This window comes from Carcharodon carcharias, chromosome 12 (genome assembly GCF_017639515.1).
Source record: "Carcharodon carcharias isolate sCarCar2 chromosome 12, sCarCar2.pri, whole genome shotgun sequence".
Classification (NCBI taxonomy): domain Eukaryota; kingdom Metazoa; phylum Chordata; class Chondrichthyes; order Lamniformes; family Lamnidae; genus Carcharodon; species Carcharodon carcharias.
The window spans coordinates 24984052-24999849 of NC_054478.1; the positions used below are offsets into that span (position 1 = coordinate 24984052).

The 15798-nt window shown below is 43.9% G+C and overlaps 1 protein-coding gene across 1 annotated transcript in view; it reads left to right on the forward strand.

Moving 5' to 3' along the window:
• The window catches only part of LOC121285105 (contactin-associated protein-like 5), an 834028-nt gene that overhangs the window by 311721 nt on the left and 506509 nt on the right, over window positions 1-15798 (forward strand). The window contains exon 7 of the mRNA XM_041201256.1: window positions 2667-2810. Coding sequence (XP_041057190.1) covers window positions 2667-2810 — 144 coding nt within the window. The remainder of the gene's footprint in view (window positions 1-2666; window positions 2811-15798) is intronic.

The following is a 15798-nucleotide window of genomic DNA, read 5'->3' on the forward strand; positions in this document are numbered from 1 at the left end:
ACAAGCTTTTAATTCTAGCTCTTTTAATAAGAATTGTATCCACCTGCTGCCATGATGGCACTTGAGCCTGTATCCCCAGAGCATTAGCCTGGACCTCTGGATTTCTAGTCCAGTGACATTACCACTATGTCATCATCCCCCCACCTCCCAACAAATGCCCACCATCTGAATATAACTAAACACACTATACAACTAATGTTTGTATCAATTTATTTTGACTGCAGTTTAGAGTAATCCTTAACCCTGTTTAAAACAAACAAGTTAACGCTCCTCTTGAAATAGCATATAGCAGAATTTGAGAAGAACACCTTGTTATAAAATAATATTGTACAGGCTTAAATTTCCCTGATGTTGTTCAGTGGTTATTTTTGCTCCTCAATGCTAAGACTCTAACTCTTTTAAAAGTACCTGGTTCTGCACCTCAAGTGCTGTAAGCTGCAGGGCTATGGGCCGGGTGCAGGAAGGTGGGATTAGAAAGTGCACCTGGGTGTCCTCGGGCTGTCATGGACAAGATGGGCCGAATGGTCTCCTTCTGTGCTGTAACTTTTTTATGGTTCTATGTGGAAAAACTTCAGGTTGCTTTTGTGCTCTTCAGTTTTGTTTATTCCCTGGAGTTAATAAGAATGAATTGTGATCGAACAGAGACATTTAAAATTCTTACAGGGCTTGACAAGGTAGATGTTGAGAAAATAGCCCAGAGCTTCCATTCCCCAGGGAGTTGTGCTTGGGAGGCACCCCAGATGTTAGGGCGGGGACCCCTCAGAATTCCCTACGCAAGGGCTGAACTGGAATTGCCTGGGAAGTTCAAATTTCAGTTGGGCAAGCACCCTGCGCTGGAAACCACCCGATACTCTGATTTAAATCAGAGCCTTCAGATGGTTCCGACTGTCTTAGCACAATGGTTACCCCAGGAAAAGTTTGAAAGATTAAAACCACGTCTAACTCCTGGGTAACTATGGTGCTGACCCCCTTGAACCCCCACTGCCCCCACTTGGCTACACACACCACACATCCACTGGACCCCTCAACCATTCCCCCCATGTCTGCAGCCCCAACTACCCTCCGACTGTCCCCAGCTAGCCCCTCAGCCTTCAACTACCTTTCCAGCCCCAGACTTACCCCAATTAAACTGCCCCGACTACCTTCACTGCAGACTAGCCTCCAGATACTCTATCCCCCAACGACCCTGACCTCTGACTACCCTCTCGACCCCCTGACTACCCACTCAAATCCCCCCACCAGACTACCACACAACCCGATCCATCTCCCAACCACACCCACCCCATGACTACCCACCCAACCCCGCTACCATCTCCTAACCCCATCCAAACCCCGACTACCCTCCAGACCTCTCCATCTTCCCCTCCCATTTCCCCCCCACTGGATTATCCATCCACTCCTCCACCCAATTATCCTTCCCCCCCCGACAACCCCAGCCAACTACCCCTGACTACTCTCCCAACCCATCCAATCCTACCCCACCCCAGCAAATCCAACACCCCCTCAACCGATACAACCTTACCTATCTTACTCCTAACGTATCCTACCCCCATCGACCCAACCTATCCCTCCATCGTACCCCCAACACATCTTTACCCCACTGACCCATCCTACACACTTAGCGTACACAGTTACCTTCTCCCTGGCTTCTTAAAGTGGCCGGGACCTTTGAACTAGTGCCACAAAAAAGGGGGCATAGCTTCTGCCTTGCACTAAAGAGTCCCAGGAGCTGGTACGCTGCACTATTCTCAGCCGGCCCAAATCGGAAGGTCAGGCGAGAAACATGCAACTCCTGACTAAGGAAAGTAGAAAGGAGCAGAGCAGCAAACCGACTGTGATTGCCGCTGCTTGAAAGTTCTGGCCCAAGGTTTCTTTGGCTGGTTAATCTCGGTTACAAGGTCACAATCTCAGTGAAAGGTTGACCATGTAGGACTGAGATGAGGAGAGATTTCTTCACTCAAGGGGTCGTGAGTCTTTGGAATTCTCTACACCAGAGAGTTGTGGATGCTTAGACATTGGGTATAGTTAAGGTGGAGGTCGATAGGTTTGGGATACTAAGGGACTGTAGGGATATCGGGATAGTTGAGGAAGGTGGAGTTAAGGTAGATCACACTTGATCTTGTTGAATGAAAGAGCAGTGCTAAAGGGTCAAAGACCTACTTTAGCTCTCATTATATTCTGATGGTTCCTCATTGGAATTTAAACAGAAAAAAAAGCAATATAAATAGGAATGTAACTCAGAAAATTTAGGTTAGAACAATCAACATTTGAATGAATCTGATATCAGATCTATCCTGAAGTTGTTAACCAACTTTCCCCTATCAAACATTTTTCCAATATTTTCTGTTCTCATTTCAGATTTATCTAGTAACCATGGCTACTTGCTCTGCAACATAATTCATCATAGGGGATTCACAAAGTTAATCCCAACGACAATCCCAAGCAAGTATCTTGAGTGCCTGACTCCTCCAACTCCACCTTGGTATTGCCGCTCCTGTACATGGTGGGGAAGATTAGCAAAGCTGATCAGTATAGCTGCAGCTGCTGACACATCAGCTAATCCACTGAGAATTTTTTTAGTTGTTGATCAGGATGTGGTAGTTTTCTACGTTGTCAGCAAATGTCTTAATCAGCATAATTGTGTGCGTCTTTTCCTTTATTTTCAGCTCAGCTTTGGAGGGATTCCAGTTCCAGGCAAATCAGTGACTTTCCTGAGGAAGAACTTTCATGGCTGCATTGAGAATCTCTATTACAATGGAGTGAATATTATTGATCTGGCCAAGAGACGCAAACCTCAGATACACATTGTGGTAAGATCCTACAAACTAAGATAATAGGGGAAACAGGATTGATAGTTTGAATGAATGAATGCATGTGATCTATTGAAATAATATTGACACCTTAACTAGCTGTCTGCATAATAATGAAGCTTGTTTAATTAGCTGTTTTATTTTTAAAAATTAAAGACTGTTTAACACAAATTTGTCCATTTACAACGTATCATGCAGTGGTGTGATGCAGTTCACTCTGGGAGTCCAAGATGCTTTGGCAATATGTACATTGAAGTCTGGAGATATAGATGGTGATGATGGACACAAACATTCACTCCCTCCGTTAGTGACGTACAATGATAGCAATGTGTACCATCTACAAGATGCACTGCAGAAACTCAACAAGACTCCTTAGATGGCACCTTCCAAATCCACGACAACTGCTATCCAGAAGGACAAGGGCAGCAGATAGATGGGTACTCAACCACCTGGAAGTTCCACTCCAAGCCACTCACCATCCTGAGTTGGAACTATATTGCCATTCCTTCACTGTCAATGGGTCAACATCCTGCAACTCCCTCCCTAACAGCACTGTTGGTGTACCTACACCACAAGGACTGTAGCAGTTCAAGAAGGCAGCTCATCACCACCTTCTCAAGGGCAATTAGGGATGGGCAATAAACACTGGCCTAGCCAGCGAAGCCCACATCCTTTGAATGAATAAAAAAAAAGGTGCTAATGTTCTTTCCATCATGTGGATGACCAGGAATCTCTCCTGCTCTTACCACCTGCCATTGGTGTGCCTGCAAAGATTTGCAAGTTAATATTCAATCTTGTTTGGCCACATTATGAACACAGGCTCCATGGATATCGAGTCCTGGAGTGGGACTCAAACCAGAGCTTCTGGCTCAGAGGCTGGGGTGCTACCCACTGCGCCACAAGACCTCCCAAACTTAGCTTGCACCTCACCTATCTCTCAGTGCTCCTCTTGAGGTATGCCTGTTGTGCTTCTTGAACCTATTTATATTGTTGCCTTTAAAGCCGTTCCTGATGACTTATTCTACAAGTGATTAAAAGAACTTCTAAATAATAATTTTTACCCCAACCTGCCTCATCATTAAGTTATGCCCCATAATATTTGAATCTTTCAGCACGTGGGAGAATGGTTGAATTGATATCATGCCCTTTGGGACAGTCTAAAGTGCTTTACAGCCAATCAGATACCTCTGTGTTGTAAAACGTGGCAGCCAACTTGGGCAGAGCCAACTAGCGTGAACAGCAATGACCAGATGATCTGTTTTAGTAATGTTTGGTTGAGGGATAAGTATTAGCCAGAACACTGGAACGACTCCTTTGCTCTTCTTTGAAATAGCGCTGTGGAATTTTTTTACGTCCACCTGAGGGGGCAAGCGGGACCTTGATTCAATTTCTGAGCTGAGAGACTGCAGCTCCGAGAGTGCAGCACCTCTTGCATTGAAGCTTGTAATTGTTGAATGAGGTTGATCGCGATTGGCAAAGTAAATACATTCTCTTCAAACATTCTCTTTCCTGAAGTACTATTTTGAGTCCTAGCTACCTACTCAATCCCTCTCCCTGAAAATATTCTGAGATTAAGCCATTCTGTTTGCAACCTTGGTGTCACAACTGATCCAGAGATTAGCTTCCAACCTCATATTCATGCCATCTCTAAGACCGCTTATTTCCACCTCCTAACATCGTCTGACTTGAACGCTCAGCTCATCTGCTGCTGAAATCCTTACTTATGCCATCATTTCTTCTAGATTTGAGTATACCCATGCACTCCTGGCTGGTATCCCACATTTTACCCTCTGTAAACTTGAGGTCGTCCTAAAATGTACTGCTCATATCTTAACTTGCAGCGAGTCCCATTCCTTATCACCCCTGTCCTGGTTGACCTACATTGGTTCCACCTCATGCCTTGCCCTTAAACTTCTCATCCTTGTCTTCAAATTCCTCCATGGTTTTGCCCTGTCTATGTGTAATCTGCTCCAGCCCCATACTCCTGCGCGATAGCTGCATTCCTCTAATTCTGACCTCTCAAGCATTCCCAATTTTAATTGCTCCACCATTGGTGGCCGTGCCTTCAATTGCGTAGGCCCCCGAGCACCGGAATTCCTTCCTACACCTCTCTGACTCCCCACCTCGCTTTCCTCATTTAAGACACTCCTTAAACTTATCTCTTTGACCAAGCTTTTGGCCATCTGACCTAATATCTTCTTATGTGGCTTGGTGGCATGGTATGTTTTATAATGCTCCTGTGAAGCGTTTTGGGACATTTTATTAATTTAAAGACGCTATATAATAAAGTTGTTCTTGTTGGTGTCCGGTATGTTTATTTGTGTATGGTTCACTGAGATGAAGCACCTCAGAAATTTTGTGCCCAATTCTGTGTTATTGTTTTAAAGGACGTGCATTCCTTCCCACCAGATTGGGTATTGTGTGCTCATGGTTTCAGATCCTTAGTTCCATGTGTCTAGTAAGTTTGGAAGGTATTGCTTTCAATGGAGTCCATCCAACCAATAACATCCCTTACAATAGACTTCCTGAAGGGTTTTTTCTTTGTTTGTTAAATTGTGCTAGTGCACTGGCCAATTGTCACTTGCTTTTTAAGTGCTTCTGTATAACAAGTGCTTTGTTTTCCCACAGACTGTCATATTAATTAAAACCACACAGCCATACTGCCTGGAAGAATACTTGCTTTGTTTGCCTTTGAACAGAAAACAGAAAAATGTTATTTATGTCACGTCCTTTCATGAAACAGTCCAATTCAAGACAATGCTAGAATATCATCATCAAAAATGCTTTTTTTAAGTGCTGTAAATAGTTAGTTACAGATACAATTCCTGTCAGATTCTCATTCAGCTTAGAATTCTCATGATTTTCTAAGATTTTTTAGCATTGGAAAATCAGGATTATTGCAAATTGCCTTGGAGCTGTTCTTGCTCTGCCTCTGGGTCTTTGCTGAAAGTGCAATGTGGTTGACTCTTCACTGCCGTCTGAAATGGCTGAGCGCGCCACTCAGCGTTCAAGGGCAATTAAGGGCTGAATTTTGCCGTCGGTGAGCAGGGATCCGGGACCCTCTCGCTGACGCGCAAAATGACGCGGCATGACGTTGGGGGTTCCCCCAATGTCATCCCGCCCCATTTAAATTTTCAGGAAGGCGGGAGCACAGTGAAATCAGCTGTGCGCCCGCCGACCTGTCAATGGCCAATTGAGGCCGTTGACAGGATCATTAAAACAATTAAAGGACCTGCCCGTCCGACCTTAAGGTCGCTGGGCAGACCAGGAGACCCGGCGGCAAACAGATAAAACATGAAACCTCATCCAACGGCGGGATGAGGTTTCATGTAGGGATTTAAAAAGGTGAATAAAGTTTTGGTGAAATTTATTAACATGTCCCATTTCATGTGACATTGTCACATGAGGGGGACATGTTAAGGATTTTTTTTCTATTTTTACTGTTTTTTTTTACAACTTTCAGCGATCTCCCTGAGGCAGCACTTAGCCTCTGGGAGATGTGCGCTCCTTCATGCGCATGCACGGAAGAGCCCACACTTGCTTTTGGGGTATCCCCCCCCGCCACCTGCCCGCACAGGGAACGCATAGTGCTTTCCACCTGACATCACGCTGGGCGGGCCTTAATTGACCCACCCGCTTAAAATGGCGGCAGGTCCCGCTTATCCGGCGGGAATCGGCTGCCCGCCCGCCAGAGATTGGGTCAGGACCACCTGCTCGGAAGGCAGAAAATTCCACCCCTAAGGGTTGGCAATAAATGCTGGCCCAGTCAACGATGCCCACATCCCATGAATGAATTTTAAAAAAATGTATAGCTGAAAATTTTTTCTCGGAACAGATCTGAAGAAATTCCTGATCTCCCTCTGTAGTGGAGGATTATGGCTAACCAGTTGGATTGGTAAGAAAAACTGGCCTGGAAACAAGAGTGTGATTTAAGTGATACTAAAAATTAATGGGTGCATATTGGTCTGTGGAAATTTGACCTCCGTAACAGTTTAATAGATTCCGCAACTCATCAGAGTGGGTGAAAACATTCCAAATAGTAGAGTCAATTAAACTGGTTTGCAATGGCAGCCCTACATGACAGCATGCTGTGTTTAAATGAAATGCCAATTAAGTGGCAAGATTTGGGCCTCTGGCGGCATCTTGCCACCTAGAGAGCTAATTTAAGTCATTAAATTAAGGCAAATGGAGACCGGAGGACAGACAGAAAGAGGTCAAGGAAAATGTGATTCAGCTTGGGCCCTTCTTGTATGTTTCCTATGTATATTACAGAGTGAACTGGCTGGGAGCTGGGAGCCGGGAGCTGGTTGATGGACACGTTGGATCACTGAACAGTGCATGCTCTTAGAGAATTAAGGAAACAAGAAACCTCAGACTATTTAAGGATGGTGAACCTTCTTGTTTAATAATACCATTGGCAGAACCTTTAGTCAGCTGAATCCAATTTAATGTTCATATTTGCTAATTGAAGATATTATTTATTAAACTCATCAAAATGATTAAGTATATAATAAAGGACATATATTGTTGATATAAAACATGAATTGCGATTTCTAGATGTTGTTTGTAACAGGAGAATGAGTCATTCAGGTTATATAGTGCCTGGTTTTAACGTCATGCAAGTGGGTGAGCTTTGAATGGGTTAAACTTGAGCCCGACATATAAATAGTGGTTGTCCTGTGGCACAGTCAGGGTAAGTCAGACAATACTGTGTTTTACAAGGCAGGAACAGGATATCATGTAACACATCAAGGCTATAAGAAATGCGTTGTATACTCTATGATGAGTAGGTTTTAGGTCCAGATGGAATACTCAACATTGCCTGAATCAGTGGACTCAGCACCATTCAGGAAAGAGGTGGCCACTTGTCTGGCAGACTGCCTCAGTAACTAAATTCCATCCTCTTAACCAACATTAGTACATTGTGGGATGTAAGCATCTACAGGATGTGATGCAGCCACTCATAAACGTTACTTCAGTAGCACCCCACCCCTCTGCGACCTCTCCAACCTGGAAGGACTAAGGACAGTAATGTTGTGGGAACAGTTCTAGCATCATAGAATTGTGGAACAATACGACAGAATGAGACCATTCAGCCCATTGCACCTGTGCTGGCTCCTTGATAAATCTATCCAAGTAGTCCCACATCTTGGACCTCTAGGTCCCCCTCACAATCGCTGACCATCCTGACTTGTATGTTGCAATTTGTGTATCATTGCTGGGTCAATATCCTACCCTGCTTTAAGCCATATCATAAATGTATCCAAATCCATCTTCTCCACTGCTTTTGCTGCCGTTGCCAGTAAGAATCAACCAATAAAAATAGTGAAGGAGGCTGTGCAAAGCACTGATGTAGCCTTGTATGCAAAGGCTGTTTAGGTAGCTCAAATAATGAGCTTCCAAAAAATCAGAATTAAATTTAAGTACTTTCTGTAGAACAGCAAGCGAAAGAGTTTTGTTTTCATTGTTTTTCAATAATAATGCCTGTTGTGCAAGGAAATATTCTTCCTATTGCTGGGATGGAGGTCCTCTGTCAATAACTTGGTGGTCCATAGAGAGAGTTTATTGATGTGTTATCATGAACCTGCAGTTCTCTGATGCAGCCATGGAAGTCAATGACAGGAAATGAACAATATTAAGAAGATCCTCTTGCCCTCCAATGGGCAGTGATCCCCATATAATTTGCTGGCAGCAACTGAGGGAGGGGCTGTGCAGCAGTGTTCAGAGGCTGAAGACAAGGCCAGGAGGTGAAGCTGGGGCCATCACTGTGCCCATTATTCAGAGCAGGGTACCAACCTAATACAAACAGGCTGGCCTCAAGATTGGGAGAGTGCAGGTAGGGCAGGCTGAGAGTGCATGCAGAGTGGATGGGAGGCTGGGTTTGCAAAATGCTTCCCCTCCAGCACTCCCAACATTTACATTATCTTTCATTTAAAACAGAAATTTGCTTAAAATTGAACAATTTATAGATAAAACGAATGCAATTTGCTACTTGAATGAGAGGAAGTCTATTAAGATGGAATGGGGAAACTCTTGTTTAATTTATGAACATTATTAGTGCAGTAGTGGAGCAGGTGGCAAACAATCTTTTCTCGAGGTCATGGTGGAGTTGGTCGTTAGCAAAGCATTAATATGAGCCATGACTTGTCTGCTAAAGATCTCGGGCAGCTGCCAAAAGAGAGGACAAGAGTGAGCACTAAAGATGCATTAATATAAAAACAAAAAAACTGCGGATGCTGGAAATCCAAAACAAAAACAGAATTACCTGGAAAAACTCAGCAGGTCTGGCAGCATCGGCGGAGAAGAAAAGAGTTGACGTTTCGAGTCCTCATGACCCTTCGACAGAACTTGCGTTCGAGTCTTTCTTGGACTCGAACGCAAGTTCTGTCGAAGGGTCATGAGGACTCGAAACGTCAACTCTTTTCTTCTCCGCCAATGCTGCCAGACCTGCTGAGTTTTTCCAGGTAATTCTGTTTTTGTTTTTGTTACTAAAGATGCATTGTTCTTCTTAATAATCGTTTCAGTGAACTGAAGAATGCCTTCTTCCATTAGTTCAGCCTTGCTTTCATCTGGCATTCTTTCTGCATTTCTTTACTTGTTCACCTTCATTATCAGGAGAATCAGAATGATTTGGATGGACAATTTATTAGATCTCTTGCGATCTTCTTAAGCATTAGCTCTTTGTTCACATTAACCGTCCTGACAGGCAGCACAATGACTGAGAGGTTTGCAGAGTTGGACATGTGTGACTCTTTATCTCTGTTTCCATCATTCCTCTGTTTCCATCCTTCAGTTTGATTCCTACGTCTTTCCTGTCTCAGCCAGGACAGTGGAGCAATGCAGCATTGCCACAAATATTCTCCACCTTTCTGCTGACAATTATTTTTCAGCAGTGCAGGGAAGCGACTCTCTGCTCTGGGCAAAAACAGAAAGTGCTGGAATCACTCGATGGGTCTGGCAGCATCAGTGGAGAGAAAAACAGATTTAACGTTTTGAGTCCATATGATTCTTCTTCAGAGCTAAAGAGAGGTAAAAACGTGATGAAATTTATGCTGTTTAAGGGGGTGGAACAGGTGAAGCTGGATAGAAGGTCAGCGATAGGTGGGGGCAAAGGAGAGATCGATAAAGGTGTCATGAACAAAAGGGCAAAGGCAGTGTTAATGGATGGTAGTGGGAAGGGCTAAAGGAGGTGCTGATAGTGTCATTAAGGTAAGAAAGCAGCATGTGATAATAGCAGGACAAGGGTAAGCACTCTGAAAAGAACAACATGAACAAGTAACAGGTGGCCCTTGTGGGGGGGTGGGGGATGGGGTGGGAGAGGGGACAGTGGTGGGGAAAAAAGATTGAAAATAGGATAAAAGGTGGGGATGAAACAATGAATAAAAATGAAAATAAATAAAAATAAGTGTTTAAAAAATAAAAAAATAGAAATTAAAAAATAAAAATGAATATTGAAAAAAGGGATAAAAAAGGGGGTGAGGATAGAGGAGAGAGTTCATGGTCTGAAGTTGTTGAACTTAATGTTACATCTGGAAGGCTGTAAAGTGCCTAGTCGAAAGATGAGGTGCTGTTCCTCCGGTTTGCGTTGAGCTTCACTGGAACATTGCAGCAGGCTAGGGATGGACATGTGGGCAAGAGAGCAGGGTGGAGTGTTGAAATGGCAAGCGACAGGAAGGTCTATGTCATGCTTGCACACATACCGAAGGTGTTCCGGCCACCCAGTCTATATTTGGTCCTTCCAATGTAGAGGAGACTGCATTGGGAGCAGCAAATTGAAGGAAGTGCAAGTGAAGCAGTGCATCACCTGAAAGGATTGTTTGGACGGTGAGGAGAGGGGAAGTAAAGGGACAGGTGTTGCACCATCTGCGGTTGCATGGGAAGGTGTCGTGGGAGGGGGATGAGGTGTTGGGAGTGATGGAGGAATGGACCAGGATGTCCCGGAGGGAACAGTCCCTATGGAATGCTGACAGGGTTGGGGGAGGGGTGGCGCAAGGGGAAGATGTGTTTGGTGGTGGCATCATGCTGGAGTGGCTGAAATGATGGAGGATGATCCTTTGAATGCGGGGGCTGGTGGGGTGAAAAGTGAGGACAAAGGGGACCCTATCATAGTTCTGGGAGAGAGAGGAAGGTGTGAGGGCAGAGGCGTGGGAGAGTGGTCGGTCACGGTTGAGGGCCCTGTCAACCAAAGTGGTTGGGAATCCTCGGTTAAGGAAGAAGGAAGACATGTCAGAACGATCTTTTTATCCCCCACCCTCCCCCCTTAAACAGTAGAAATTTCAACACATTTTTACTTCTCTTTAGCTCTGAAGAAGAGTCATACAGACTCGAAACATTAACTCCGTATTCCTCTCCACAGATGCTGTTAGACCTGCTGAGTTTTTCCGTCAGTTTCTGTTTTTGTTTCAGGTTTCCAGCATCCGCAGTATTTTGCTTTTATCTCTTCCCTGGGCAATTTATTCTTCTTTTTCTCAGTCTTGAATCTCTTGCTTGCCAAAAATGAGGTTCAGAATCCTGTCTTTTAATTGAGTAATCCACTCTCGATTGTAGTCTCTGAACTATTGCTCAGTTGAAGTAGCAGAGTAGACAAATACAAGATGGACACAGCACCCTGACTTCACTGTTGCTAGGTCAAAATCATGGAACTCCCCTCCCTAACAACACTGTGGGTGTACCAACACAACAAAGACTGCAGCGGTTCAACAAAGTGGGTCACCATTACCTTCTCAAGGGCAATTCGGGATAGGAAATAAGTAGCGGCCATGCCAGTGAACCTCACGTCCCACAAATTGATAAATAGCGACAGACAGCAAAGCAGGAGGCAAATGAAAATAACATGGAGCAGGAGGGAAGAAGGTTAAGGGGTTATGGGAATAAGCCAGGGACATTGGACTAATGCTACTACTCATGGGGAGGATAATCACCAAAACTGCCTAGATGTGCTGAATGGCCTGTTTACCTTGTTGTAATTTTTAACGTAATTCTATGAGTGCACACAAACTTTAAGAAGAGTGGAAACTAGGCTTGGTTCAAGAGGTTTTGGAAGGTGGAAAAAGAGCAGCTAGGCAGAAGTGTATGGAAGGAATGTCCTGGAGTGCAATTATTGACAGCTCTGTCACCAATAGTGAAGCAGCAAAAATTAAGGCAAAGTACATTAGTCTAATCTCAACAGCAGAAGGTACAAAGGTACTGGGGAGATTTGCAAAGGAAGGCAAGGATTTTGAAATCAAAAACCTTGGGGTATAAGGGATCCAACAGAGATCAGCGAGGGTTAGAGGTGGAAGGCAAGTGGGACTGTCTAAGGGATAATGTGGGAGGCGGAGTCTCGGACCATTTGAATTTATTTAGGGTAGATCTCAGTGGATAGGGATAATTAGGAGGAGGCTATAAAAGTCAATCCTGGAGGAAAAGAGGTCAATTTTATTTTGTTTTCCACTTTCTGAAGTTTGGGATGTCCTTAAGAATTACTGTGGTTCCCTGGACGTATCTGGTTACAACTGATCTAATATCTGATGAGATCTTTTTTCTTTGAGTCCAGTAGAACTCTGAACATATCCCTCTCAAATTTAACCTAAAACTCTGCTCATTAAAAAAAGATGCTTGCAGACTATTTGATCCTTTAATCATTTGCATCTAGTCTGGGGAGCTCCCTACCGCTAGTCCCAGATACTGAAAAACTCTTTGATAATATTGAATAGGTTCATCTGTTTGACACTGTGCATAATTTTGGCTTTAGGAATATTCTTCATAGAATTATCCTAAATATTGTATTTCAATTCTTTGACTGCAGTCCCTGATTTTAATCAGATTTTTTGCTTTGAGCTTCAAAGAGATATACAGCGTGTCATATTTTCATTTTCAGGCAATTGCACACATCGTTCTAAGCCATTTCCAGGTCTGCCAAGTAAATAACAAGTGAAAACAGTGTGCCAGGGAAGAGGGCTACAGGCAAGTGTGCTGTATAAATTCCACAGAATAAGAGAGAAAGTTGTGTGTTTGGTGCTTTTCTTTAAGCTCCACTGTTCATATATTGAAGAACCAGACGAGTCCAGGTGTCCTATCGGAATTAGGATTCAGATTCCCCCAATTCAGAAAAGTAGTGTTGTGTTTATATATCTTAGCGTGGAAATGTCTCAAAATGTTTCACCTGCAATGAACGCTTTCGAGATGCAGCAATTTTTGTCATGTAGGCAAACAATGCCTAGTCTGAGCACAGGAAGATTCAATAAAACATCACGATAAGACAAATGGACAGTGGATCATTTTTGGTGACTTTTGTTGAGGGAGGACTGTTTCCCTGAAGACCAGGAAAGTAAACCTCCTGTTCTTCTTTGAACAGCCTTTAACATCCACCCAAACAACAGGCACAACCTTAGTTTAATTAATTGTGCAAATCTCATAAAAAATGCCTATTTATTACTCCAAGGATGGCAATAGTGAATTTAAATATGAAACATGTTTGCGCTAGCATAAAAATTCAAATCTATAAATCGTTACTGGTTAAATTGCCTATGGTCAATTGGATGAAGAGAACAAGCAGAGCTAGATAGATTCTTGATTAACAAGGGGGTGAAAGATTATTGGGGGGTAGGCAGGAATTTGGGGTTGAGGTTACAATCAGATCAGCCATGATCTTATTGAATTGGCGGAGCAGGCTCCTGCTCCTAATCCACATGTTCATACGTACGTATGTTCACATTCAAATACGAGAGGTAGCTTTCAATGTCCATCGTGTTCGGGTGAACCACAGCGGGTTCTCAATATGATATTACAAATATCACGTGGCTTCAAAAACAGCAAGTGGCACCGAGTTTGCCAACTCCTTGGTCAACAGGATTCTTGACCGTGATATTGAGTGACCTTTGCAAAACTGCTGCTGCCAACTTCACTTTCACTGGCACAAATAGAAACAGATATAAACACACAGATCTCTAGCTTCGGAATTCTTTCCCCCAGACATCTGCCCAGAAGGTCGTGGTGATGCAAATGAATGTGGTTCCCAGTTGTAAATGATTTAATGTAAATGAAGAGTCTGTTTTAGTTTTGCCCGAGGAAAAATTAACACCAACCCTGATGAATAAGCAGAAGCTGCGCGTTGTCCCAGAAGGGTGTTGTTACAAGTTTGCAGAAAGATTAATCTATTTTTCTCCTCTCCATGAATCACCCTTTCAAGCTGCTTTTTTTTTTAAGTGAACTAAACACAAGTTTAAGAGTTAGGGTGCAGCCTCCAGTAGGTTTTTATAAATAGTGAACTTAATGTGTGTGAAGCTACAAATGATTGTCAGTAGTTTGACAGCCACTCACCTTCAGTTATTTACATTGTGTTTTCTACTTGATTTCATACCAGTTAAAATCCTTATTTAGGTGATTTTTAAAAAATTTTATTCATTGACAGGATGTGGGCTCTGCTGGCTAGGCCAGCATTTATTGCCCATCCCTAGTTGCCATTGAGAAGGTGATGGTGAGCTGCCTTCTTGAACCGCTGCAGTCCATGTGGTGTAGGTACACCCACAGTGCTGTTAGGAAGGGAGTTCCAGGATTTTGATCCAGCGACAGTGAAGGAACAGTGATATATTTCCAAGTCAGGATTGTGTGTGAGTTGGAGGGGAACTTCCACGTTGTGGTGTTCCATCTATCTGCTGCCCTTGTCCTTCTAGATGGTAATGGTCATGGGTTTGGAAGGTGCTGTTGAAGGATTCTTGGTGAATTCCTGCAGTGCATCTTGTAGATGGTATACACTGCTGCCACTGTGCATCGGTGGTGGAGGGAGTGAATGTCTGTGTATGGGGTGCCAATCAAGTGGGCTGCTTTATCCTAGATGGTGTCAAACTTCTTGAGTGCTGTGGGGGCTGCACTCATCCAGGCAAGTGGGGAGTATTCCATCACACTTCTGACTTGTGCCTTGTAGATGGTGGACAGGCTTTGGGGAGTCAGGAGGTGGGTTACTCATCGCACGATTCCTAGCCTCTGACCTGCTCTTGTAGCCACAGTATTTATATGGCTGGTTCAGTTCGGTTTCTGGTCAATGGTAATCCCCAGGATGTTGATAGTGGGGGGTTTCAGTGATGGTAATGCCATTGAATGTCAAGGGGCGATGATTTGATTCTCTCTTGTTGGAGATGGTCATTGCTTGACACTTGTGTGGCACAAATGTTACTTGCAGACTGGATATTGTCCAGGTCTTGCTGCATTTGGACACGGACTGCTTCAGTGCCTGAGAAGTCGCGAATGGTGCTGTACATTGTGCAATCACCAGCGAACATCCTCACTTCAGACCTTATCATGGAAGGAAGGTCATTGATGAAGCAGCTGAAGATGGTTGGGCCGAGGACACTACCCTGAGGAACCCCTGCAGTGATGTCTTGGAGCTTTTGTGCTAGGTATGGCTCCATCCAGCGGAGAATTTTCCCTTGATTCCCATTGACTCCAGATTTGCTAGGTCTCCTTGATGCCACACTCTGTCAAATGCTGCTTTGATGTCAAGGCAGTCGCTCTCACCTCACCTCGGGAGTTCAGCTCTTTTGTCCATGTTTAAACCAAGGCTGTAATGAGGTCAGGAGCTGAGTGGCCTTGCAGAACCCAAACTGGGCATCAGTGAGCAGCATATTGCTAAGCAAGAAAGAGGTTTTAGGCCTTGTTCTTTTCAGGCTAGGAGCTATTCTACTCTCACACAAAACTGGTCAAGAGCCATAAAAAACCTTGTTGCTAGACAGTTCCCTTGGTCCAGGACTCTTTTCCGGCACCAACCTGTCTTTCATGGCACACTCTGTTCCAGGACTGCAGCATTGTATATATTTCTCATACTGTTCCAGTGGACATGTCTTTCAACCTGCAGTCATTGTAATTTTAATCCCCAGTCCAACAGAAAATAAAAAGATACGTTCATTACAACAGTCCAACAGAAATAAAAAGATATCTTCCTTACAAGCCTATTGATGCCTTTGCCCACTGGACTTCAGTATTCCAATGCTCTCCTGGACAACCTCCCATC